This window comes from Coregonus clupeaformis, chromosome 23 (genome assembly GCF_020615455.1).
Source record: "Coregonus clupeaformis isolate EN_2021a chromosome 23, ASM2061545v1, whole genome shotgun sequence".
Taxonomy (NCBI): Eukaryota; Metazoa; Chordata; class Actinopteri; order Salmoniformes; family Salmonidae; genus Coregonus; species Coregonus clupeaformis.
The window spans coordinates 52,852,504-52,878,111 of NC_059214.1; the positions used below are offsets into that span (position 1 = coordinate 52,852,504).

The 25,608-nt window shown below is 47.1% G+C and overlaps 1 protein-coding gene across 1 annotated transcript in view; it reads right to left on the minus strand.

Moving 5' to 3' along the window:
* Window positions 1–340: 340 nt before the first annotated feature.
* si:dkey-230p4.1 (trichohyalin) overlaps window positions 341–25,608 on the minus strand; it is an 85,011-nt gene continuing 59,743 nt past the window's right edge. The window contains exons 15-24 of the mRNA XM_045206478.1: window positions 24,881–24,990; window positions 24,495–24,648; window positions 24,188–24,381; window positions 18,297–18,424; window positions 17,595–18,010; window positions 12,951–15,731; window positions 4,460–4,759; window positions 4,199–4,258; window positions 3,860–3,937; window positions 341–678 (exon numbers count right to left, since the gene is read on the minus strand). Of these exons, the coding sequence (XP_045062413.1) occupies window positions 457–678; window positions 3,860–3,937; window positions 4,199–4,258; window positions 4,460–4,759; window positions 12,951–15,731; window positions 17,595–18,010; window positions 18,297–18,424; window positions 24,188–24,381; window positions 24,495–24,648; window positions 24,881–24,990 (4,443 nt within the window). The 3' untranslated portion in view covers window positions 341–456. The remainder of the gene's footprint in view (window positions 679–3,859; window positions 3,938–4,198; window positions 4,259–4,459; window positions 4,760–12,950; window positions 15,732–17,594; window positions 18,011–18,296; window positions 18,425–24,187; window positions 24,382–24,494; window positions 24,649–24,880; window positions 24,991–25,608) is intronic.

Below are 25,608 nucleotides of genomic sequence, written 5' to 3' on the forward strand. Positions count from 1 at the left end.
ACCAGAGAATGGCACCCTATTCCCTATATAGCGCACTACCTTGGACCAGAGAATGGCACCCTATTCCCTATATAGCGCACTACCTTGGACCAGAGAATGGCACCCTATTCCCTATATAGTGCACTACCTTGGACCAGAGAATGGCACCCTATTCCCTATATAGTGCACTACTTTAGACCAGAGAGTGGCACCCTATTCCCTATATAGCGCACTACCTTGGACCAGAGAATGGCACCCTATTCCCTATATAGTGCACTACCTTAGACCAGAGAATGGCACCCTATTCCCTATATAGCGCACTACCTTGGACCAGAGAGTGGCACCCTATTCCCTATATAGTGCACTACCTTAGACCAGAGAGTGGTACCCTATTCCCTATATAGTGCACTACCTTGGACCAGAGCCCTGGAAGACAACAGGATGCCATTTCAGAGGCAAACATACTGCGCTTCATCTTCAACTCTGAGACAATCTCAGCTCCTCCTCTCTGGCACTCCTATCCAAGCGGTGCGTCTCAGACTCCAGCACAGAGGGGATTGGCTGCTGCGAGACCAACACCAGCGAATCAGTCAAGTCTTGGCGAAGAGACACCAGCCATTGGTTGTTCCTGGAGGAGTGTTGGATAAACTCCATCCTCTCCCGGTGGTCGAGGACTAGTGTCAGCTGTAGGCAGTGTACCTGCGAGGTTAGGGAAGGTTCAATATTAATATAACAATAAAGGTTTTATATCGTTCAATCACCTTGATAGATTATGATTAAATAAGCTTGAGAAATATAGATAGAAATACAATATATAGAGATACTCTGATTTGTCAAGCCTATTTAATCATAATTTATCAAGGTCAGTAGTTCTGATCTATAAAGATTCAGAGTCCAAAGCTGCAGAGCTGTAATGGTCTGGCGGTCCATTGGGACACACAGTACCAGTCAAACGTTTGGACACACCTACTCATTCCAGGGTTTTTCTATATTTTTTACTATTTTCTACATTGGAGAATAATAGTGAAGACATCACAACTATGAAATAACACATATGGAATCATGATTTGAGATTCTTCAAATAGCCACCCTTTGCCTTGATGACAGCTTTGCACACTCTTGGCATTCTCTCAACCAGCTTCACCTGGAATACTTTTCCAACAGTCTTGAAGGAGTTCCCACATATGCTGAGCACTTGTTAGCTGCTTTTCCTTCACACTGCGGTCCGACTCATCCCAAACCATCTCAATTGGGTTGAGGTCAGGGGATTGTGGAGGCCAGGTCATCTGATGCAGCACTCCATCACTCTACTTCTTGGTAAAATAGCCCTTACACAGCCTGGAGGTGACGAGACCGCCTACAGGGAGGAGGTGAGGGCTCTGGGAGTGTGGTGCCAGGAAAATAACCTTTCACTCAACGTCAACAAAACAAAGGAGATGATCGTGGACTTCAGGAAACAGCAGAGGGTGCACACCCCTATCCACATCGACGGGACAGCAGTGGAGAAGGTGGAAAGCTTCAAGTTCCTTGGCGTACACATCACTGACAAACTGAAATGGTCCATCCACGCAGACAGTGTGGTGAAGAAGGCACAACAGAGCCTCTTCAACCTCGGGAGGCTGAAGAAATTTGTCTTGGCACCTAAAACCCTCACTAACTTTTACAGATGCACAATTGAGAGAATCCTGTCGGGCTGTATCACTGCCTGGTATGGCAACTGCACCACCCGCAACCGCAGGGCTCTCCAGAGGGTGGTGCGGTCTGCCGAACGCATTACCGGGGGCAAACTACCCGCCCTCCAAGAAACCTAGTGCACCCGATGTCACAGGAAGGCCAAAAAGATCATCAAGGACATCAACCACCCGAGCCACTGCCTGTTCACCCCGCTATCATCCAGAAGGCGAGGTCAGTACAGGTGCATAATAATATAATAATATGCCATTTAGCAGACGCTTTTATCCAAAGCGACTTACAGTCATGCGTGCATACATTATTAGTTTTTTGTGTATGGGTGGTCCCGGGGATCGAACCCACTACCTTAGCGTTACAAGCGCCGTGCTCTACCAGCTGAGCTACAGAGGACCACATCAAAGCTGGGACCGAGAGAATGAAAAACAGCTTCTATCTCAAGGCCATCAGACTGTTAAATAGCCATCACTAGCACACTAGAGGCTGCTGCTGCCTATTGCAATCACTGGCCACTTTAAGAAATGGAACACAAGTCACTTTAATAATGTTTACATATCTTGCATTACTCATCTCATATGTATATACTGCATTCTATTCTATAATATTCTACTGTATCTTAGTCCATGCCGCTCTGTCATTGCTTGTCCATATATGTATATATTCTTAAATTCCATTCCTTACTAGATTTGTGTGTATTGGGGATATGTTGTGAAATTGTTAGATATTACTTGTTAGATAATACTGCACTGTCGGAGCTAGAAGCACAAGCATGTCGCTACACCCACAATAACATCTGCTAAACACGCGTATGTGACAAATACAATTTGATTTGATTTGTTGGGTCATTGTCCTGTTGAAAAACAAATGATAGTCCCACTAAGCCCAAACCAGATGGAATGGCATATCGCTGCAGAATGCTGTGGTAGCCATGCTGGTTAAGCGTGCCTTGAATTCTAAATAAATCACAGACAATGTCACCAGCAAAGCTCCCCCACACCATAACACCTCTTCCTCCATGCTTTACGGTGGGAGCTACACATGCGGAGATCATCCGTTCACCCACACCGCATCTCACAAATACACGCCGGCTGGAACCAAAAATCTCACATTTGGACTCCAGACCAAAGGACACATTTCCACTGGTCCAATGTCCATTGCTCGTGTTTCTTGGCCCAAGCAAGTCACTTCTTCTTATTGGTGTCCTTTAGTAGTGGTTTCTTTGCAGCAATTCGACCATGAAGGCCTGATTCACACAGTCTCCTCTGAACAGTTGATGTTGAAATGTGTCTGTTACTTGAACTCTGTGAAGCATTTATTTGGGCTGCAATTTCTGAGTCTGGTAACTCTAATGAACTTATCCTCTGTAGCGGAGGTAACTCTGGGTCTTCCATTCCTGTGGCGGTCCTCATGAGAGCCAGTTTCATCATAGCGCTTGATGGTTTTTGCGACTGCACTTGAAGAAACCTTCAAAGTTCTTGACATTTTCCGAATTGACTGACCTTCATGTCTTAAAGTAATGATGTACTGTTGTTTCTCTTTGCTTATTTGAGCTGTTCTTGCCATAATATGGACTTGGTCTTTTACCAAATAGGGCTATCTTCTGTATACCACCCCTACCTTGTCACAACACAACTGATTGGCTCAAACGCATTGAGAAGGAAAGAACTTCCACAAATTAACTTTTAAGAAGGCACACCTGTTAATTGAAATGCATTCCAGGTGACTACCTCATGAAGCTGTTTGAGAGAATGCCAAGAGTGTGCAAAGCTGTCATCAAGGCAAAGGGTGGCTATTTGAAGAATCTCAAATATAAAATATATTTTGATTTGTTTAACACTTTTTTGGTTACTACATGATTCCATATGTGTTATGTCATAGTTTTGATGTCTTCACTATTATTCTACAATGTAGAAAATAGTAAAAATAAAGAAAAACCCTTGAATGAGTAGGTGTCCATACTTTTGACTGGTCCTGTATCTCTGAGACCACCGACCGTGCACCTCCCCAAAATACACAACCTCTGTGTACACGGGTTCTATTCTTTTGAATGTGGAGACGGTTGGAGAAATTGCTTGAGGCGCGCTGAGAATTCCAAAACTACGAAAGCAACGGTCCAATACTCTAGAACACTGCTGTGTTTAAGCGCCTAAGGGAACAGGGTACCATTCGGGACACAGCCGTGGTGACCTACCTGATCCTCTAGTTCCTTCACCTTGGTCCTTAAGTGTTCCAACTCCTCTGTTTCAAGACCAACCAAGCCCCTGGACTCCTGCCGTGCAGAAGAGAAAGGAAATGAATGCTCTGTCTATATTCAGCACATTACAGGGGATTATCCTGAGTAAGCCTCCGTGCAGATTTGCCAATCACATAATTACTGAAGTTATTTGGGATGCAAAGTGATTTGTAGATCGGTTATTGGGTGTAGCGGGACATTGAGTTGTAACTGCTAATGACATGACATCACTAGAGCAGTTAGTAGATGGCTGATGGCTGATGGCTGATGGCTGATGGCTGATGGCTGATGACCAACCTGAGCTCTGTCTCTGGGGCTGCTGGAGGACAACTGATTATGTGATGATCCTCTCTCCACCTTGAAAACAAACCACATCAGAAGTATCATTCTATATAGTAAGGTTACTGTTCTGAATTCTCCAAGTCTGGGACTATAAAACGGGCAAGTGTGAGGGCACCTCCTTTCTATTCGGGATCCGAAATCAGGTCAATTGAGGATTGATTTAGCCTTTAGTTCTGCAGGTAAATACGGTAGAAATGAGGAGGTACAGTACAATACCTGTGTTAGCATCTCTCTAAGGTGCTTCCTCTCAGTCTTTAGTCTGTCAGTGCGTTGTTCCAGTTGTGTGTTCCTCCTCTGTAGCCGTCTGTTGGTTATCTCTAGCTGGGCCACGGCCCTCTGCAGGACAGACAGACGTTCCTGGATCACAGGGTCTATCTCTAGCTGGGCCACGGCCCTCTGCAGGACAGACAGACGTTCCTGGATCACAGGGTCTATCTCTAGCTGGGCCACGGCCCTCTGCAGGACAGACAGACGTTCCTGGATCACAGGGTCTATCTCTATCTGGGCCACGGCCCTCTGCAGGACAGACAGACACTCATTAACACCAGGGTCGTGTACTGAATTGTACAGCACTACTGTCTCCAGTATGGGCAGACAGGTCAGACTCACCAGACAGACACTCAATCGCTGCTCACAACTGGAAAACTGCTAAATGTCTTTTGGGGAGTTATAATGTCTCTTGGGGAGTTATAATGTCTCTTGGGGAGTTATAATGTCTCTTGGGGAGTTATAATGTCTCTTGGGGAGTTATTTTTTTATTTCACCTTTATTTAACCAGGTAAGCCAGTTGAGAACAAGTTCTCATTTACAACTGCGACCTGGCCAAGATAAAGCAAAGCAGTGCGATAAAAACAACACAAAGTTACATATGGGGTAAAACAAAACAAAGTCAAAAATACAACAGAAAATATATATACAGTCTGTGCAAATGTTGCAAGTTATGGAGGTAAGGCAATAAATAGGCTATAGTGCAAAATAATTACAATAGTATTAACACTGGAATGCTAGATGTGCAAGAGATTATGTGCAAATAGAGATACTGGGGTGCAAAAGAGCAAAATAAATAACAATATGGGGATGAGGTAGTTGGGTGGGCTAATTTCAGATGGGCTGTGTACAGGTGCAGTGATCGGTAAAGTGCTCTGACAACTGATGCTTAAAGTTAGTGAGGGAGATAAGAGTCTCCAGCTTCAGAGATTTTTGCAGTTCGTTCCAGTCATTGGCAGCAGAGAACTGGAAGGGATGGCGGCCAAAGGAGGTGTTGGCTTTGGGGATGACCAGTGAGATATACAGTGGGGAGAACAAGTATTTGATACACTGCCGTTTTCCTACTTACAAAGCATGTAGAGGTCTGTAAGTTTTATCATAGGTACACTTCAACTGTGAGAGACGGAATCTAAAACAAAAATCCAGAAAATCACATCGTATGATTTTTAAGTAATTAATTTGCATTTTATTGCATGACATAAGTATTTGATACATCAGAAAAGCAGAACTTAATATTTGGTACAGAAACCTTTGTTTGCAATTACAGAGATCATACATTTCCTGTAGGTCTTGACCAGGTTTGCACACACTGCAGCAGGGATTTTGGCCCACTCCTCCATACAGACCTTCTCCAGATTCTTCAGGTTTCGGGGCTGTCGCTGGGCAATACAGACTTTCAGCTCCCTCCAAAGATTTTCTATTGGGTTCAGGTCTAGAGACTGGCTAGGCCACTCCAGGACCTTGAGATGCTTCTTACGGAGCCACTCCTTAGTTGCCCTGGCTGTGTGTTTCGGGTCGTTGTCATGCTGGAAGACCCAGCCACGACCCATCTTCAATGCTCTTACTGAGGGAAGGAGGTTGTTGGCCAAGATCTCGCGATACATGGCCCCATCCATCCTCCCCTCAATACGGTGCAGTCATCCTGTCCCCTTTGCAGAAAAGCATCCCCAGAGAATGATGTTTCCACCTCCATGCTTCACGGTTGGGATGGTGTTCTTGGGGTTGTACTCATCCTTCTTCTTCCTCCAAACATGGCGAGTGTAGTTTAGACCAAAAAGCTCTATTTTTGTCTCATCAGACCACATGACCTTCTCCCATTCCTCCTCTGGATCATCCAGATGGTCATTGGCAAACTTCAGACGGGCCTGGACATGCGCTGGCTTGAGCAGGGGGACCTTGCGTGCGCTGCAGGATTTTAATCCATGACGGCGTAGTGTGTTACTAATGGTTTTCTTTGAGACTGTGGTCCCAGCTCTCTTCAGGTCATTGACCAGGTCCTGCCGTGTAGTTCTGGGCTGATCCCTCACCTTCCTCATGATCATTGATGCCCCACGAGATGAGATCTTGCATGGAGCCCCAGACCGAGGGTGATTGACCGTCATCTTGAACTTCTTCCATTTTCTAATAATTGCGCCAACAGTTGTTGCCTTCTCACCAAGCTGCTTGCCTATTGTCCTGTAGCCCATCCCAGCCTTGTGCAGGTCTACAATTTTATCCCTGATGTCCTTACACAGCTCTCTGGTCTTGGCCATTGTGGAGAGGTTGGAGTCTGTTTGATTGAGTGTGTGGACAGGTGTCTTTTATACAGGTAACGAGTTCAAACAGGTGCAGTTAATACAGGTAATGAGTGGAGAACTGGAGGGCTTCTTAAAGAAAAACTAACAGGTCTGTGAGAGCCGGAATTCTTACAGGTTGGTAGGTGATCAAATAATCATACAATGTGATTTTCTGGATTTTTGTTTTAGATTCCGTCTCTCACAGTTGAAGTGTACCTATGATAAAAATTACAGACCTCTACATGCTTTGTAAGTAGGAAAACCTGCAAAATCGGCAGTGGATCAAATACTTGTTCTCCCCACTGTAGCTGCTGGAGCGCATACTATGGGTGGGTGCTGCTATGGTGACTAATGAGCTAAGATAAGACGGGGATTTGCCTAGCAGTGATTTATAGATGACCTGGAGCCAGTGGGTTTGACGACGAATATGTAGTGAGGGCCAGCCAACGAGAGCGTACAGGTCACAGTGGTGGGTAGTATATGGGGCTTTGGTGACAAAAACGGATGGCACTGTGATAGACTACATCCTAGGATTGACGCGGAGCCCCGCCGATCCTACACGACTGGTCTGCCGACGAAATCGTCTGATGTGGTTACGACGTAACCACGAAGATTCCATCCATCTGCTAGCCCTGGCCCGTTAGCACACGCTTACTCACTAAACTGAACTAGCTACTGAACTAGCTACTTGCTATTGGCCACAGCTGGCGGTGTTTCACCCAGAACATTTGATTTTTATTTTATTTTTTCCGCGGGATTGGTTTTAATCACTGGACATTGATCGCGGATATTCGGACAGTCAGCACTGCGCGTTGTCGACCCAGAACATATCAGTTTTTCCGTCGCTACCAGCTGGCTACAACAAAACGGACGTAGCACACGCTAGCCGTGGCCTCTTGCTCACTGGCGCTTCACCACCGGACCTTGTGATAACTCAGCTATACAGCTGATATCTGCTGGACTGTTCCTTTTTACGGTACTACATCCTGTTTATGTTTAGCCTCAGCCCAAACATGGTTAGTTTATTGTTGTTTCGGTTATTTCTAATTGTACTATATCACTGTAGACCCCCAGCCTAGCTGAACCTGCCTTGGTTAGCCCCTTTGTCCCTCCACCCATACACTCACAGACCGACTCAATTTATGCCTCTAGAGATACTATCTCTTTCAGTGTTACCCAACGCTTAGGTTTGCCTCCACTTTACTCATGTCCTTCCATATCCTTGTCTGTTCATAATGCCCTGAATCTTTTCTATAACACCCGGAAATCTGCCCCCTTTATTCTATGTACCCAACGCACTAGAAGACCAGTTCTTAAAGCCTTTAGCCGTATCCTTATTCTAGTCCTCCTCTGTTCCTCTGGTGATGTAGAGGCTAACCCAGGCCCTGTAGCCCCCAGTATCACTCCTACTCCCCAGGAGCTATCATTTGTTGACTTCTGTAATCGCAAAAGTCTTGGTTTCTTGCACATAAATATCAGAAGTCTACTTCCTAAGTTTGAGTTATTCACTGCGTTAGCACACTCTGCCAACCCTGATGTTCTAGCAGTGTCTGAATCCTGGCTCAGGAAGGCCACCAAAAATTCTGAAATTTCCATCCCCAACTATAACATTTTCCGTCTAGATAGAACTGCCAAAGGGGGTGGAGTTGCAATCTACTGTAGAGATAGCCTGCAGAGCTCTATCATACTATCCAGGTCTGTGCCCAAACAGTTTGAGCTTCTACTTCTAAAAATCCACCTTTCCAGAAATAAGTCTCTCACTGTTGCCGCTTGCTACAGACCCCCCTCAGCCCCCAGCTGTGCCCTGGACACCATATGTGAATTGATTGCCCCCCATTTATCCTCTGAGTTTGTACTGCTTGGTGACCTAAATTGGGATATGCTTAATACCCCAGCCATCCTACAATCCAAGCTAGATGCCCTCAACCTCACGCAAATTATCAACGAACCTACCAGGTACAACCCTAAATCCTTAAACATGGGTACCCTCATAGATATCATCCTGACTAATATACCCTCTAAATACACCTCAGCTGTCTTCAACCAGGATCTCAGCGATCACTGCCTTATTGCCTGCGTCCGTAACGGGTCCGCGGTCAAACGACCACCCCTCATCACTGTCAAACGCTCCCTAAAACACTTTAGCGAGGAGGCCTTCCTAATTGACCTGGCCCAGGTATCCTGGATGGATATAGATCTCATTCCGTCAGTAGAGGATGCCTGGTTGTTCCTTAAAAGTAATTTCCTCTCAATCTTAAATAAACATGCCCCATTCAAAAAATACAGAACTAAGAACCGATATAGCCCCTGGTTCTCCTCAGAATTGACTGCCCTTGACCAGCACAAAAACATCCTGTGGCGTACAGCATTAGCATCAAATAGCCCCCGCGATATGCAACTTTTCAGGGAAGTTAGGAACCAATATACACAAACAGTCAGGAAAGCAAAGGCTAACTTTTTCAAACAGAAATTTGCATCCTGTAGCACTAACTCCAAAAAGTTTTGGGACACTGTAAAGTCCATGGAGAATAAGAGCACTTCCTCCCAGCTGCCCACTGCACTGAGGCTAGGAAACACTATCACCACCGATAAATCTACAATAATCGAGAATTTCAACAAGCATTTTGCTACAGCTGGCCATGCTTTCCATCTGGCTACCACTAACCCGGCCACCAACTCTGCACCCTCTGCTGCAACTTGCCCATGCCCCCCCGCTTCTCCTTCACACAAATTCAGACAGTTGATGTTTTGAAAGCGCTGCAAAATCTGGACCCCTACAAATCAGCTGGGCTAGACAATCTGGACCCTTTCTTCCTAAAACTAGCCGCCGAAATTGTCGCAACCCCTATTACTAGTCTGTTCAACCTCTCTTTCATAACGTCTGAGATCCCCAGAGATTGGAAAGCTGCCGCGGTCATCCCCCTCTTCAAAGGGGGTGACACTCTAGATCCAAACTGCTACAGACCTATATCCATCCTGCCCTGCCTTTCGAAAGTATTCGAAAGCCAAGTTAACAAACAGATCATCGACCATTTCGAATACCACCGTACCTTCTCCGCTATGCAATCCGGTTTCCGAGCTGGTCACGGGTGCACTTCAGCCACGCTCAAGGTCCTAAACGATATTATAACCGCGATTGATAATAGACAGTACTGTGCAGCCGTCTTCATCGACCTGGCCAAGGCTTTCGACTCTGTCAACCACCGCATTCTTATTGGCAGACTAAATAGCCTTGGTTTCTCAAATGACTGCCTCGCCTGGTTCACCAACTACTTCTCAGATAGAGTTCAGTGTGTCAAATCGGAGGGCCTGTTGTCTGGACCTATGGCAGTCTCTATGGGGGTGCCACAGGGTTCAATTCTTGGGCCGACACTTTTCTCCGTGTATATCAATGATGTCGCTCTTGCTGCTGGTGACTCTCAGATCCACCTCTACGCAGACGACACCATTTTGTATACATCTGGCCCTTCATTGGACACTGTGTTAACAAACCTCCAAACGAGCTTCAATGCCATACAACAATCCTTCAGTAGCCTTCAACTGCTCTTAAACACTAGTAAAACTAAATGCATGCTTTTCAATCGAACGCTGCTAGCACCCGCCCACCCGACTAGAATCACCACTCTCGACGGGTCTGACCTAGAGTATGTGGACAACTACAAATATCTAGGTGTCTGGTTAGACTGTAAACTCAACTTCCAGACTCACATAAAGAATCTCCAATCCAAAGTTAAATCTAGAATCGGCTTCCTATTTCGCAACAAAGCCTCCTTCACTCATGCTGCCAAACATGCCCTCGTAAAACTGACTATCCTACCGATCCTTGACTTCTGGCGATGTCATTTACAAAATAGCCTCCAACACTCTACTCAGCAAATTGGATGTTGTCTATCACAGTGCCATCCGTTTTGTCTCCAAAGCCCCATACACTACCCACCACTGTGACCTGTACGCTCTTGTTGGCTGGTCCTCACTACATGTTCGTCGTCAAACCCACTGGCTCCAGGCCATCTATAAATCACTGCTAGGCAAATCCCCGCCCTATCTTAGCTCATTGGTCACCATAGCAGCACCCACCCGTAGTCTGCGCTCCAGCAGGTATATCTCACTGGTCATTCCCAAAGCCAACACCTCCTTTGGCCGCCATTCCTTCCAGTTCTCTGCTGCCAATGACTGGAACGAATTGCAAAAATCTCTGAAGCTGGAGACTCTTATCTCCCCCAATAACTTTAAGCATCAGTTGTCAGAGCACCTTACCGATCACTGCACCTGTACACAGCCCATCTGAAATTAGCCCACCCAACTACCTCATCCCTATATTGTTATTTAATTTGCTCTTTTGCACCCCAGTATCTCTATTTGCACATAATCTCTTGCACATCTAGCATTCCAGTGTTAATACTATTGTAATTATTCTGCACTATAGCCCATTTATTGCCTTACCTCCATAACTTGCTACATTTGCACACACTGTATATATATTTTCTGTTGTATTTTCTGACTTTATGTTTTTTTTCTTTACCCCATATGTAACTCTGTGTTGTTTTTATTGCACTACTTTGCTTTATCTTGGCCAGGTCGCAGTTGTAAATGAGAACCTGTTCTCAACTGGCTTACCTGGTTAAATAAAGGTGAAATAAAAATAAAAATAAAAATAAAAAAAATTCCAATCTGCTGAGTAGAGTGTTGGAGGCTATTTTGTAAATGACATCGCCGAAGTCAAGGATCGGTAGGATAGTCAGTTTTATGAGGGCATTGTTTGGCAGCATGAGTGAAGGAGGCTTCGTTGCGAAATAGGAAGCCGAGACGGCCAGAGGTCCAGACAACAGGCCCTCCGATTTGACACATTGAACTCTATCTGAAAAGTAGTTGGTGAACCAGGCGAGGCAGTCATTTGAGAAACCAAGGCTATTTAGTCTGCCAATAAGAATGCGGTGGTTGACAGAGTCGAAAGCCTTGGCCTGGTAGATGAAGACGGCTGCACAGTACTGTCTATTATCGATCGCGGTTATAATATCGTTTAGGACCTTGACCGTGGCTGAGGTGCACCCATGACCAGCTGGGAAACCGGATTGCATAGCGGAGAAGGTACGGTGGGATTCGAAATGGTTGGTGATCTGTTTGTTAACTTGGCTTTCAAAAACTTTTGAAAGGCAGGGCAGGATGGATATAGGTCTGTAACAGTTTGGATCTAGAGTGTCACCCCCTTTGAAGAGGGGGATGACCGCGGCAGCTTTCCAATCTCTGGGGATCTCCGATGATACGAAAGAGAGGTTGAACAGGCTAGTAATAGGGGTTGCAACAAGTTCGGCGGCTAGTTTTAGAAAGAAAGGGTCCAGATTGTCTAGCCCAGCTGATTTGTAGGGGTCCAGATTTTGCAGCTCTTTCAGAACATCAGCTGTCTGAATTTGTATGAAGGAGAAGCGGGGGGGCGGTCGTTTGACCGTGGACCCGTTACGGACGCAGGCAGTAAGGCAGTGATCGCTGAGATCTTGGTTGAAGACAGCGGAGGTGTATTTAGAGGGTAAGTTAGTCAGGATGATAATGTTATAATGTCTCTTGGGGAGTTATAATGTCTCTTGGGGAGTTATAATGTCTCTTGGGGAGTTATAATGTCTCTTGGGGAGTTATAATGTCTCTTGGGGAGTTATAAGGTCTCTTGGGGAGTTATAAGGTCTCTTGGGGAGTTATAAATGTCTCTTGGGGAGTTATAAGGTCTCTTGGGGAGTTATAAGGTATCTTGGGGAGTTATAAGGTCTCTTGGGGAGTTATAAGGTCTCTTGGGGAGTTATAAGGTCTCTTGGGGAGTTATAAGGTCTCTTGGGGAGTTATAAAGGTCTCTTGGAGAGTTATAAGGTCTCTTGGGGAGTTATAATGTCTCTTGGGGAGTTATAAGGTCTCTTGGGGAGTTATAAGGTCTCTTGGGGAGTTATAAGGTCTCTTGGGGAGTTATAAGGTCTCTTGGGGAGTTATAAGGTCTCTTGGGGAGTTATAAGGTCTCTTGGAGAGTTATTACAGCTGACATGTTAATACAAGACAAGACAGGTGTCAGGTAGTGCCCTATATAGGGGATCAGGCACCCTATTCTCTATGTAGTGCACTACTTCTGACCAGAGCCCATAGGGACCAATTGGGGCGCAGCCATAGAGAGGAGGTGTACTAACCTCAGAGCCCGCCCCCCTGCTCTGCTCCTGTTGGTGGGCTCTGTCCCGGTAGCCAATCATGGCAGCCTCAGTCTTCTCCAGGGCAGCTGTGACACGGTCTCTGTCCTTACCTAGTTCCTCTACTCTCTCTCTCAGGGTGTAAAGCTCCGTCTCTCTCTGTCTCAACAGTCTAAGACTCTCCTGGCTCTCCTCTTCTCTCTGTCTCAACAGTCTAAGGCTCTCCTGGCTCTCCTCTTCTCTCTGTCTCAACAGTCTAAGGCTCTCCTGGCTCTCCTCTTCTCTCTGTCTCAACAGTCTAAGACTCTCCTGGCTCTCCTCTTCTCTCTGTCTCAACAGTCTAAGACTCTCCTGGCTCTCCTCTTCTCTCTGTCTCAACAGTCTAAGGCTCTCCTGGCTCTCCTCTTCTCTCTGTCTCAACAGTCTAAGGCTCTCCTGGCTCTCCTCTTCTCTCTGTCTCAACAGTCTAAGGCTCTCCTGGCTCTCCTCTTCTCTCTGTCTCAACAGTCTAAGGCTCTCCTGGCTCTCCTCTCTCTCCAGGAGCAGGGATGACAATCTCTTCCTCAGAGTAACTACCTCCTCCTGAAGCCAGACCTCTTTTCCTGGACCCTCCTGACTTCCTTCTCCTCTCTTCTGGTCTGTCGTCTCCCTTTGTTCCCCAGGCTCTCTCAGTCGCCTCTGTCCATCTGTCTCTTCTTTCTCCATACTCTTTATCTGTAGTTTCACGTCCTCTGAGTCGCTCTTCCTCTCCTCCAGTTTCTCTTTCTCTCTCACCCTCTCCAGCTCTGTCTCCTTCTCTCTCAGCCTCTCCAGCTCTGTCTCCTTCTCTCTCAGCATGTCTGTGACTAACTCTACACGCCTCAGGCTCTCCCTCCTATCCTCCACTTCCTGTCTCAACGTCTCGATCTTCCGCTGAAGCCTCTCAATCTCTCTCTTCTTCTCTTCTCTCTCTCCCTCCAACTCTCTGATCCTCTCTCTCAGCTGTGTAACTTCCTGACTTTTCTCGGCAGCCAGACAGCTGAGCTCTGTCCTCTGTTCCTCCAAGACATCCAGTCTGGCCCTTGCGGTGGTCAGCTCAGACTCCTTCTCTCCCAACACCTCTTCCACCTCCTTCTGTCTCCTCTCCTTCTCTCTCACTGCCTCCTCCAGCTCCTCCTCTCTGGCTCTGAGCTTCCTCTCCACCTCCCTCTTCTCCTGCTCCACAGCCCTGGTCCTCCCTCGCAGCTCCTCCACCTCTCCCCGGGCGGCACGCAGGCTCTCCTCCCTGCTCCTCACCACCTCCTCTTTCCTCTCCTGCAGGAGGCTCCTTAGCCTCTCCCCCTCGATGTGGCTCTCCTCCAGCAGCTGGTTCAGGGTAGCCATCTCCTGCATGGCTGTCTTCAGCCCCTCTCTCATCTTCTGGTTGTCCTCCTCCTTCTCCTGCACCTCCTTCCTGCTTCTCTCCTGCTCCTTCAGGGTGGCCAGACTGAGGGCCAGCGCCTCCCTGCTCTCCTTCAACTCCTCCTCCATCCTCCTCAGTGAGGCACCATTCCTCTCCTTCTCTCTCCTCTCTCTGTGAGTCTCGTCCTTCAGGCTCCCAGCTTCTCTCTCCTTCTTCCTGATCTCAGCTAGGAGGCGGTCTCTCTCCTCCTCCAGGGCATTAACCTGAGCCCCCAGCCTCTCCACGCGACCTCCTCTATCCTCCTGCAGGAGGCGTTGTCTCTGCACCTCCTCTAGTCTGGACCTCAGTCTCTCTCTCTCCGCCTGCTCCTCTCTCAGCTGGGCACCCAACCATTCCCTTTCCTCCTGGTTCCTCCTCAACACGTCCTCCTGTCTCTCCCTCTCCTCCTCACTCCTTTTCAGCTCCTCCTTCTGTCTCTCACTCTCTACCGCTCTCACCCTAAAGTCCTCCACCTCCTCCTCTCTCTCCTCCAGGAGCTGTGAGAGCCTTCCTACTTCTCTTATCCGTTCCTCCACTCTTTCTTTCCATTTCTTCACCTCATCTTCCAGTCTTTCATTGTTCTCCTCTGTTTCCTGTGCCCGTTCTCGCTCTCTCTCCCTCTCCTCCTTGGCCCTCTCTCTGCCCTGACTCCTCTCTGTCTCTAGTAAAGACTCAGTCTCTGTCAGTAGGTCTGAGATATGTTTCTCTGAGAGCTCTGACTGGTGCATTCTGTCTTTCAGATTCCTCAACTCTTCCTCTCTCTGCTGTAACCTAGCCCCTGCCTCTTCCTCCTCCCTCAGTCTCTCCTCCTCCTTTTCTCTCAGTGTCCCCCACAGTTTCTCTAGCTCCACTTCTCTTTCCCTCATCTTCCCGTCTAGTTTCTGTTGCTCTCTCTTCCCCCAATCCCTGTCTTCTTCTAAGACAATCAACTTCACTCTCAGGACCTCAACCTCCCCTTCGCTTTGCTCCAGCTTTTCTCTCAGTCTCTCCTCTCTCTCCCTTCCCTCAGACTCCCTCCACCTCTTTCTCAGACTCTCCTCCTGGTATTTCACTCTCTCCCTCTCTCTCAGCTGTGAGTTCTCTCTCTCCACGCCAACCATTTTTTTCTCCAATAGTTCCGTTTTCTTCAGTTCTGCCTCCAGATAGTCTCTGTCTTCCTCCAGTGAGATCATTCTAGTTTTCAGCTCCTCTATCTCCTCTAATCTCTTCCTTCCCTCTACCTCCTTCTTTTTCAGTTGTTCCGCTACCTTCTCACCCTCTCTTTTTACAGCCTTTAGTTGTTCACTGGCATTCTTCTCTTTTTCAGTGAGCCTCTGACTCAGTCTCTCATTTTCTCTCTCTCCCTCCTCTGCTTTCTCCCTCCATCTCTCTCCCTCCTCTGCTCTCTCCCTCCATCTCTCTCCCTCCTCTGCTCTCTCCCTCCATCTCTCTCCCTCCTCTGCTCTCTCCCTCCATCTCTCTCCCTCTGCTCTCTCCCTCCATCTCTCCCCCTCCTCTGCTCTCTCCCTCCATCTCTCCCCCTCCTCTGCTCTCTCCCTCCATCTCTCCCCCTCCTCCTTCAGTTCTCTCTCTCTGTGTTGGTGGCTCTTGTGTTCTGAGGTTAGTCTCTCCAGCTCTGCATCTCTCTCCTCCTTCTCCTTCTCTAATCCCTCCATCCTGCTCCGGAGATCCTGTACCTCGACGTCTTTCTGTGCCAGCTCTCCTTTCAGTCTCTCCTCTCTCTCCCGCTCTTCTGCCTCTCTCTTTCCTCTCTTCTCCTCTTCCTCCATCTCCCTGTCCCTGAGTTTGGTGTTGGCCTCTTCTAAAGCCAGAAGGTTTCCCTTTAATGTCTCAATGTCCTTTAACTCTTCCTCCAGAGAGATGACAATGGCTTTCAGCTCTGTAATCTCCTCCTCACTCTTTCTCAGAAGTTCTGCCACCTTCTCCATCTCTCTTCTTGTGGCGTTCAGTTGTTCACTCTCTTTCTTCTGTCTTTCTTTAAACCTCTGACTCATTTCATCCCTGTCCCTCTCCAGATAGTCTCTGTCTTCCTCCAGTGAGATCATTCTAGTTTTCAGCTCCTCTATCTCCTCTAATCTCTTCCTTCCCTCTACCTCCTTCTTTTTCAGTTGTTCCGCTACCTTCTCACCCTCTCTTTTTACAGCCTTTAGTTGTTCACTGGCATTCTTCTCTTTTTCAGTGAGCCTCTGACTCAGTCTCTCATTTTCTCTCTCTCCCTCCTCTGCTCTCTCCCTCCATCTCTCTCCCTCCTCTGCTCTCTCCCTCCATCTCTCTCCCTCCTCTGCTCTCTCCCTCCATCTTTCTCCCTCTGCTCTCTCCCTCCATCTCTCCCCCTCCTCCTTCAGTTCTCTCTCTCTGTGTTGGTGGCTCTTGTGTTCTGAGGTTAGTCTCTCCAGCTCTGCATCTCTCTCCTCCTTCTCCTTCTCTAATCCCTCCATCCTGCTCCGGAGATCCTGTACCTCGACGTCTTTCTGTGCCAGCTCTCCTTTCAGTCTCTCCACTCTCTCCCTCTCTTCTGCCTCTCTCTTTCCTCTCTTCTCCTCTTCCTCCATCTCCCTGTCCCTGAGTTTGGTGTTGGCCTCTTCTAAAGCCAGAAGGTTTCCCTTTAATATCTCAATGTCCTTTAACTCTTCCTCCAGAGAGATGACAATGGCTTTCAGCTCTGTACTCTCCTCCTCACTCTTTCTCAGAAGTTCTGCCACCTTCTCCATCTCTCTTCTTGTGGCTTTCAGTTGTTCACTCTCTTTCTTCTGTCTTTCTTTAAACCTCTGACTCATTTCATCCCTGTCCCTCTCCAGATAGCCTCTGTCTTCCTCCAGTGAGATCATTCTAGTTTTCAGCTCCTCTATCTCCTCTAATCTCTTCCTTCCCTCTACCTCCTTCTTTTTCAGTTGTTCCGCTACCTTCTCACCCTCTCTTTTTACAGCCTTTAGTTGTTCACTGGCATTCTTCTCTTTTTCAGTGAGCCTCTGACTCAGTCTCTCATTTTCTCTCTCTCCCTCCTCTGCTCTCTCCCTCCATCTCTCTCCCTCCTCTGCTTTCTCCCTCCATCTCTCTCCCTCCTCTGCTCTCTCCCTCCATCTCTCTCCCTCCTCTGCTCTCTCCCTCCATCTCTCTCCCTCCTCTGCTCTCTCCCTCCATCTCTCTCCCTCCTCTGCTCTCTCCCTCCATCTCTCTCCCTCTGCTCTCTCCCTCCATCTCTCCCCCTCCTCTGCTCTCTCCCTCCATCTCTCCCCCTCCTCCTTCAGTTCTCTCTCTCTGTGTTGGTGGCTTTTGTGTTCTGAGGTTAGTCTCTCCAGCTCTGCATCTCTCTCCTCCAACATGCATGACATCTCCTCCTTTTCCTTCTCCAATCCCTCCATCCTGTTCTTCATCGCCACCACCTCTCCATCACTGTGCCCCAGCTCCGAGCTCAACGCCAACCTCTCTCTCTGCCATTCTTCCCTCTCTTCTCTCCGTTCCCTCTCTTCTCTTGTCCTCTTCTCTGTCGTCTGATCCACCTGTAACTGCAGCCTCTCCAGGTCAGCCTGCCAGACCTCCCTCTCTCTCTGGCTCCTCTCCCTCTCCTCTCGCTCCTCCTGTTTCTCCTTCTCCGTCTGGCTCATCCCTCTCTCCATCTCTCCCCTCAGAAACTGGACCTCCCCTGGAGGACAAAGGACAGAGATATCGGGGACCAATACAACACAGCCATGATGAGTTCAATAACTCTGAAAATGAACACATACAGAATGTGGATACATGGGCTGGTTCTGTGTAATTTGATGGGGTCTGGAGACCCCAACTCACAGAGAGGTAAATCTAGGACTTTTGTCATATTTCCATTGTAGGTTACAGTAGGCTTGGATTCTGGAAGTAGGCTCCTAGACTTTCTGACTCCTGCCAAATGGAAATTGGGATTCATCTTTAAGGCAACAGGTGTCACTGCTCACCCTGCAGCACGTCCTTGGTCTGGAGCAGAGTGGTGACCTGGACCTGTAGCTGACTCCGCTCTACCTCCAGCCCTGAGACCTGCTGTTGGGCCTGGGTTAACTGGTGTTGCTGGGACACTGTCAGGATCCTGGAGAGACAAATACAACTCATACATACAGGGAGAGACCACTACGATACTACTACCACTACAATACTATCACCACTACAACGCTAATACCACTATGATCCTACTACCACTACAACGCTAATACCACCACTACAACGCTAATACCACTATGATACTACTACCACTACAATGCTAATACCACTATGATACTACTACCACTACAACGCTAATACCACCACTACAACGCTAATACCACTATGATACTACTACCACTACAACGCTAATACCACTATGATCCTACTACCACTACAACGCTAATACCACTATGATACTACTACCACTACAACGCTAATACCACTATGATACTACTACCACTACAACGCTAATACCACTATGATACTACTACCACTACAACGCTAATACCACTACGATACTACTACCACTACAATGCTAATACCACTACGATACTACTACCACTACAACGCTAATACCACTATGATACTACTACCACTACAACGCTAATACCACTATGATACTACTACCACTACAACGCTAATCCCACTACGATACTACCACCACTACAACGCTAATCCCACTACGATACTACCACCACTACAACGCTAATACCACCACTACAACGCTAATACCACTACGATACTACCACCACTACAACGCTAATACCACTACGATACTACTACCACTACAATGCTAATACCACTACGATACTACTACCACTACAACGCTAATACCACTACGATACTACTACCACTACAACGCTAATACCACCACTACAATGCTAATACCACTACGATACTACTACCACTACAACGCTAATACCACTATGATACTACTACCACTACAACGCTAATACCACTACGATACTACTACCACTACAATGCTAATACCACTACGATACTACTACCACTACAACGCTAATACCACCACTACAATGCTAATACCACTACGATACTACTACCACTACAACGCTAATACCACCACTACAACGCTACTACCACTACAACGCTAATACCACTACAACGCTACTACCACTACAACGCTAATACCACTACAATACTACTACCACTACAACGCTAATACCACTACGATACTACTACCACTACAACGCTAATACCACCACTACAACGCTAATACCACTATGATACTACTACCACTACAACGCTAATACCACTACGATACTACCACCACTACAACGCTAATACCACTACGATACTACTACCACTACAACGCTAATACCACTACGATATTACCACCACTACAACGCTAATACCACTATGATACTACCACCACTACAACGCTAATACCACTACGATACTACCACCACTACAACGCTAATACCACTACGATACTACCACCACTACAACGCTAATACCACTACGATACTACTACCACTACAACGCTAATACCACTACGATACTACTACCACTACAATGCTAATACCACTACGATACTACTACCACTACAACGCTAATACCACTACGATACTACTACCACTACAACGCTAATACCACCACTACAACGCTAATACCACTACGATACTACTACAACTACAACGCTAATACCACTACGATACTACTACCACTACAACGCTAATACCACTACGATACTACTACCACTACAACGCTAATACCACTACGATACTACTACCACTACAAGCGCTAATACCACTACGATACTACTACCACTACAACGCTAATACCACTACGATACTACTACCACTACAACGCTAATACCACTACGATACTACTACCACTACAACGCTAATACCACTACGATACTACTACCACTACAACGCTAATACCACTACGATACTACTACCACTACAACGCTAATACCACTACGATACTACCACCACTACAATGCTAATACCACTACGATACTACTACCACTACAATGCTAATACCACTACGATACTACTACCACTACAAAGCTAATACCACTACGATACTACTAGCACTACAACGCTAATACCACCACTACAACGCTAATCCCACTACGATACTACCACCACTACAACGCTAATACCACTACGATACTACTACCACTACAACGCTAATACCACCACTACAATGCTAATACCACTACGATACTACTACCACTACAATGCTAATACCACTACGATACTACCACCACTACAACGCTAATACCACTACGATACTACCACCACTACAACGCTAATACCACTACGATACTACTACCACTACAACGCTAATACCACTACGATACTACTACCACTACAACGCTAATACCACTATGATACTACTACCACTACAACGCTAATACCACTACGATACTACTACCACTACAATGCTAATACCACTACGATACTACTACCACTACAACGCTAATACCACCACTATAACGCTAATACCATTACGATACTATCACCACTACAACGCTAATACCACTATGATACTACTACCACTACAACGCTAATACCACTACGATACTACCACCACTACAATGCTAATACCACTACGATACTACTACCACTACAATGCTAATACCACTATGATACTACTGTTAGTTCCTTACTAAGACCTAGACAACCAGGTGAGGGGAGTTCCTTACTAAGACCTAGACAACCAGGTGAGGGGAGTTCCTTACTAAGACCTAGACAACCAGGTGAGGGGAGTTCCTTACTAAGACCTAGACAACCAGGTGAGGGGAGTTCCTTACTAAGACCTAGACAACCAGGTGAGGGGAGTTCCTCACTAAGACCTAGACAACCAGGTGAGGGGAGTTCCTTACTAAGACCTAGACAACCAGGTGAGGGGAGTTCCTTACTAAGACCTAGACAACCAGGTGAGGGGAGTTCCTCACTAAGACCTAGACAACCAGGTGAGGGGAGTTCCTTACTAAGACAACCAGGTGAGGGGAGTTCCTTACAAAGACCTAGACAACCAGGTGAGGGGAGTTCCTTACTAAGACCTAGACAACCAGGTGAGGGGAGTTCCTCACTAAGACCTAGACAACCAGGTGAGGGGAGTTCCTTACTAAGACCTAGACAACCAGGTGAGGGGAGTTCCTCACTAAGACCTAGACAACCAGGTGAGGGGAGTTCCTCACTAAGACCTAGACAACAAGGTGAGGGGAGTTCCTCACTAAGACCTAGACAACCAGGTGAGGGGAGTTCCTTACTAAGACCTAGACAACCAGGTAAGGGGAGTTCCTCACTAAGACCTAGACAACCAGGTGAGGGGAGTTCCTTACTAAGACCTAGACAACCAGGTGAGGGGAGTTCCTTATTAAGACCTAGACAACCAGGTGAGGGGAGTTCCTTACTAAGACCTAGACAACCAGGTGAGGGGAGTTCCTTACTAAGACCTAGACAACCAGGTGAGGGGGAGTTCCTTGCTAAGACCTAGACAACCAGGTGAGGGGAGTTCCTTACTAAGACCTAGACAACCAGGTGAGGGGAGTTCCTCACTAAGACCTAGACAACCAGGTGAGGGGAGTTCCTCACTAAGACCTAGACAACCAGGTGAGGGGAGTTCCTTACTAAGACCTAGACAACCAGTTGAGGGGAGTTCCTCACTAAGACCTAGACAACCAGGTGAGGGGAGTTCCTCGCTAAGACCTAGACAACCAGGTGAGGGGAGTTCCTTGCTAAGACCTAGACAACCAGGTGAGGGGAGTTCCTTGCTAAGACCTAGACAACCAGGTGAGGGGAGTTCCTTACTAAGACCTAGACAACCAGGTGATGGGAGTTCCTTACTAAGACCTAGACAACCAGGTGAGGGGAGTTCCTTACTAAGACCTAGACAACCAGGTGAGGGGAGTTCCTTGCTAAGACCTAGACAACCAGGTGAGGGGAGTTCCTTACTAAGACCTAGACAACCAGGTGAGGGGAGTTCCTCACTAAGACCTAGACAACCAGGTGAGGGGAGTTCCTTACTAAGACCTAGACAACCAGGTGAGGGGAGTTCCTCACTAAGACATAGACAACCAGATGAGGGGAGTTCCTTACTAAGACCTAGACAACCAGGTGAGGGGAGTTCCTCACTAAGACCTAGACAACCAGGTGAGGGGAGTTCCTCGCTAAGACCTAGACAACCAGGTGAGGGGAGTTCCTCGCTAAGACCTAGACAACCAGGTGAGGGGAGTTCCTTACTAAGACCTAGACAACCAGGTGAGGGGAGTTCCTCACTAAGACCTAGACAACCAGGTGAGGGGAGTTCCTTACTAAGACCTAGACAACCAGGTGAGGGGAGTTCCTTACTAAGACCTAGACAACCAGGTGAGGGGAGTTCCTTTCTAAGACCTAGACAACCAGGTGAGGGGAGTTCCTTACTAAGACCTAGACAACCAGGTGAGGGGAGTTCCTCACTAAGACCTAGACAACCAGGTGAGGGGAGTTCCTTACTAAGACCTAGACAACCAGGTGAGGGGAGTTCCTTACTAAGACCTAGACAACCAGGTGAGGGGAGTTCCTTACTAAGACTTAGACAACCAGGTGAGGGGAGTTCCTTGCTAAGACCTAGAAAACCAGGTGAGGGGAGTTCCTTACTAAGACCTAGACAACCAGGTGAGGGGAGTTCCTCACTAAGACCTAGACAACCAGGTGAGGGGAGTTCCTCACTAAGACCTAGACAACCAGGTGAGGGGAGTTCCTTGCTAAGACCTAGACAACCAGGTGAGGGGAGTTCCTTGCTAAGACCTAGACAACCAGGTGAGGGGAGTTCCTTACTAAGACCTAGACAACCAGGTGATGGGAGTTCCTTACTAAGACCTAGACAACCAGGTGAGGGGAGTTCCTTACTAAGACCTAGACAACCAGGTGAGGGGAGTTCCTTGCTAAGACCTAGACAACCAGGTGAGGGGAGTTCCTTACTAAGACCTAGACAACCAGGTGAGGGGAGTTCCTCACTAAGACCTAGACAACCAGGTGAGGGGAGTTCCTTGCTAAGACCTAGACAACCAGGTGAGGGGAGTTCCTTACTAACTAGTGACCTTAATTCATCCATCAAGTACAAGGGAGGAGCGTAAACCAGCAGCCACTCGGCCCTCCGTGTAAACCAGCAGCCACTCGGCCCTCCGTGTAAACCAGCAGCCACTCGGCCCTCCGTGTAAACCAGCAGCCACTCGGCCCTCCGTGTAAACCAGCAGCCACTCGGCCCTCCGCGGAATGAGTTTGACACGTGCTGTAAGCAGTCTATGGACAAGGTACGACAGAAATTAATGTGTTGGTTTAGTTTCCCTGTCACTGTTTCCTAATGCTAACATTTTAGCATTCGTGGCACAAATCCCATTTGAGTCATGGGACCAATATTAGCATTTTTCGCACATCATGTCCAAAACATCCTAATATGCAAATAAGTAAAAGGTGAATGCAACAGAAGTTGTATAAGTATTTTCATATAAATTAATATAGGCATCATTGCATTATCTCTAGCCATACAATGGAAAAAATGGATAACCTACAGTGATCCCATTTTATTTAACAGTTCAGTATTTGTAGGTCTATTCTAGTATGGATGTGATGTTTAAAATCACTGGAAATATCGGTCTCATTACTTGAATGGGATTTGTGGCAGCATTTGGAAACACTGCCAGCCACTGCCAAGGAAACTAAACCAAAGCATGGATTGCTGTCAAACCTTTTCCATAGACTGCTGACAGGGTCAGGAAACCATTGAGTTCTTTAGTCATTTGGCTGAACTATCCGTTTAAGGCAGTGTGCAGGCAAATCTGTTTTCTTAAATCACATTTTCTGCTTTTAACCTTTACTTTTATACGTTTTTAAAGCATGAAGAGTATATTGACCTGAGTTCCTCTATGTCCTGCTCCAGCTGGTCTCTCTCTCTCTCCAGTGAGAGGACAGTCCCCGCCACATCCTGGCTCTCTCTTAGTAGTTCTTCACTCTCTCTCTCTGCCCTCCTCCGCTGCTCTGTCGCTTTGCACAGCTCTGCCTGTAGACCGCTCAACTCCCCACACACTGCACTGTGCTGCACAGACAGCTGGAACACACACGTCAAGAACAATACGCAAAAATAATCAACTGAATAGAAGCAACACAAACCCCACAGATAAAATAAAAAAGACTCAATGCCACTCTCCTGTTCTCCTTCACCTCTTCCAGTCGTTTTCCATCCATCCCTCTCTCCTCCACCAGAGCGGTGATTTCTCTCTCCTTCTCCTCTCGTAGGGTCTCCACCTCACTCTCCAGGTCCCTCTCTCTGTGCCTCAGCTGCTGCAGGGAGCTCAGCTCTGATCCTCTACGAGTCCTGGACAAATACATTGATTGATAAGATGTTGATTGATTGTCACACACAGCCAGAGCTCTGAGAATACTGATGGAACTATCACGATCACCAACCAGCCCTCGCAGACAGGCGCTGAGGCAAATTAATGTTCGTATTTAGTCTTCAAAACAGATGTCATTAACATTATTTGGAACAGTTGTAATGGATTTAAGAAAGGTCTGTCTACTTTTGATGAAGTCACATAATGTCCTACCTTAACTCTGTGCTCTCATTGGACTGGGTCTTCAGCTCCCTACGAAGGGTCATGACCTTTGACTCCAGTCCCTGTAGCTGGCCCTGGAGGTCAGCCATCTCCATCTCAAGCTTGTGGGGGAGAAGAACAGGTCATTCTCTCTGGGTCTAGAGTAGTTGTCTGATACAGCTTAGCAGTTTATTTAGCAGAGTATTTATTTATTTTGAACATTTGACAGGGCAGTGGACAAGAGTGGGACAGTGGAAATGTTCAACATCGATGTAAAAGTGCAACAAAGCACTGGGTGTTAGGGTTAATGTATACCTGTATAGCCTGGGTGTTGGGGTTAATGTATACCTGTATAGCCTGGGTGTTGGGGTTAATGTATACCTGTATAGCCTGGGTGTTAGGGTTAATGTATACCTGTATAGCCTGGGTGTTAGGTTTAATGTATACCTGTATAGCCTGGGTGTTGGGGTTAATGTATACCTGTATAGCCTGGGTGTTAGGGTTAATGTATACCTGTATAGCCTAGGTGTTAGGGTTAATGTATACCTGTATAGCCTGGGTGTTAGGGTTAATGTATACCTGTATAGCCTGGGTGTTAGGGGTTAATGTATACCTGTATAGCCTAGGTGTTAGGGTTAATGTATACCTGTATAGCCTGGGTGTTAGGGTTAATGTATACCTGTATAGCCTGGGCGTTAGGGTTAATGTATACCTGTATAGCCTGGGTGTTGGGGTTAATG